This window comes from Myotis davidii, unplaced genomic scaffold (genome assembly GCF_000327345.1).
Source record: "Myotis davidii unplaced genomic scaffold, ASM32734v1 scaffold133, whole genome shotgun sequence".
NCBI lineage: Eukaryota > Metazoa > Chordata > Mammalia > Chiroptera > Vespertilionidae > Myotis > Myotis davidii.
In genome coordinates, this window is record NW_006284732.1 from 3,294,183 (window position 1) to 3,295,622 (window position 1,440).

Sequence of the window (1,440 nt, forward strand, 5' to 3'; positions counted from 1 at the left end):
GAGCGCCATCCGTGGACAAGGTGGCGGGGGCCGTGGACGTGCTCACGCTGCAGGAGAACATCATGAACATCACCTTCTGCAAGCTGGAGGACGAGAAGTGCCCGCACTGCCAGTCGGGGGTGGACCCCGTGCTGCTGAAGCTCATCCGCCTGGCGCAGCTGTCCATCGAGTACCTGATGCACTCGCAGGAGTTCCTCACCTCGCAGCTGCACGCCGTGGAGGAGCGGCTGCACCTGAGCCTGGCCAACTGCGAGCAGAGCAAGGAGCTCCTCAGCAAGCAGGCCGGCGAGATCAAGTTCCTCAAGGAAGAGTGCAAGCGCAGGAAGAAGATGATCGCCACCCAGCAGATGATGATGGAGGCCAAAGCCAGCTACTACCAGGTGTGTTGTGATTATAATTCGTAACCCCTCCAAACCTCCGTTCCCACTAGCTGGGATATGGATAGCCCTTTATATCACCTTTTTGTTGTTGTTTGCTTTGTTTTTTTTAAAAGATTTGTACTGTACATTAGAAAAACAGCATATTTAAATGAACCAAAACAGTAATGTTAACTAACAGATGACATGGTTCATTATTTTCTTCTAGAGTACCATAGGATTAATGATTAAACAAGTAACGTGGTCTGCAGTGCTTTATTTAAGCCAGGTACATGCTGGTTATTTAAGAAGCTGTTTCCTTGTCCTAATCTGAGTAATGAAAAATTAACCATGTACAAATTGCAACTGAGATCGCCCCCCCGCCCCCAAAGATCTGGAATTATTACATTTGTGGATTTTTCTCTTTTTTTTTTCCAAAATCTTTTCACATTTACAGAAAAGTTGCAATAATAGTGCAAAGAACTTCCATATACCCTTCAACCAAATTCATCAGTTATTAACATTTGCTTATTTCCTTTGCTTCTGTCCATATTATCAAACCATTTGACAGTAAGTTGCAGACTCCTACATATTTCAATGTGTATATTTCCTAGGAACGAGAAAACTCACTAATATAACAAGAGTATTGTAAAGATAAAAAATATTTCTTTTCTGTTGTTAATCTTATTTCTAAGGCAGAGTCTTTGTGCAAGAAATAGGATTCCTAAACCTCTTGCTACTTAATGAAAAGCATGATCTGGCTTTTATTAAGTTTCTAATTACTGTAAGATCTGTTATAAAGCACAGTGATGGTAGATCAGATAGTGTTGGCTTTGGGGCCTGACAGACCAAGTTGTTGATGTGTATCAACAATTTATTTAAATGGCTAGTATTCCACTGTGTACATGTATCAAAGTTTGTTAACCTTTAACCTTTGAATGATGTATTGCCTGGTTCCAGTGTTTGGCTATTATGAATAATTCTGATATGAACATTCACGTGCAGGTTTTTATGTGAACTTACGTGTGAGTGTTTTCTATAGAAATTTTAAGTTCATAGCAAAATTGAGGGGAAGGGCCAGAAG

At 41.2% G+C, this 1,440-nt stretch overlaps 1 protein-coding gene across 1 annotated transcript in view; it reads left to right on the forward strand.

The window, feature by feature from the left end:
- Nucleotides 1-5: 5 nt before the first annotated feature.
- DZIP1 (DAZ interacting zinc finger protein 1) overlaps nucleotides 6-1,440 on the forward strand; it is a gene marked incomplete at its 5' end in the record, with an annotated part of 50,694 nt that continues 49,259 nt past the window's right edge. Inside the window, one exon of the mRNA XM_006755054.2 lies at nucleotides 6-380. Within this exon, the coding sequence (XP_006755117.1) occupies nucleotides 6-380 (375 nt within the window). The remainder of the gene's footprint in view (nucleotides 381-1,440) is intronic.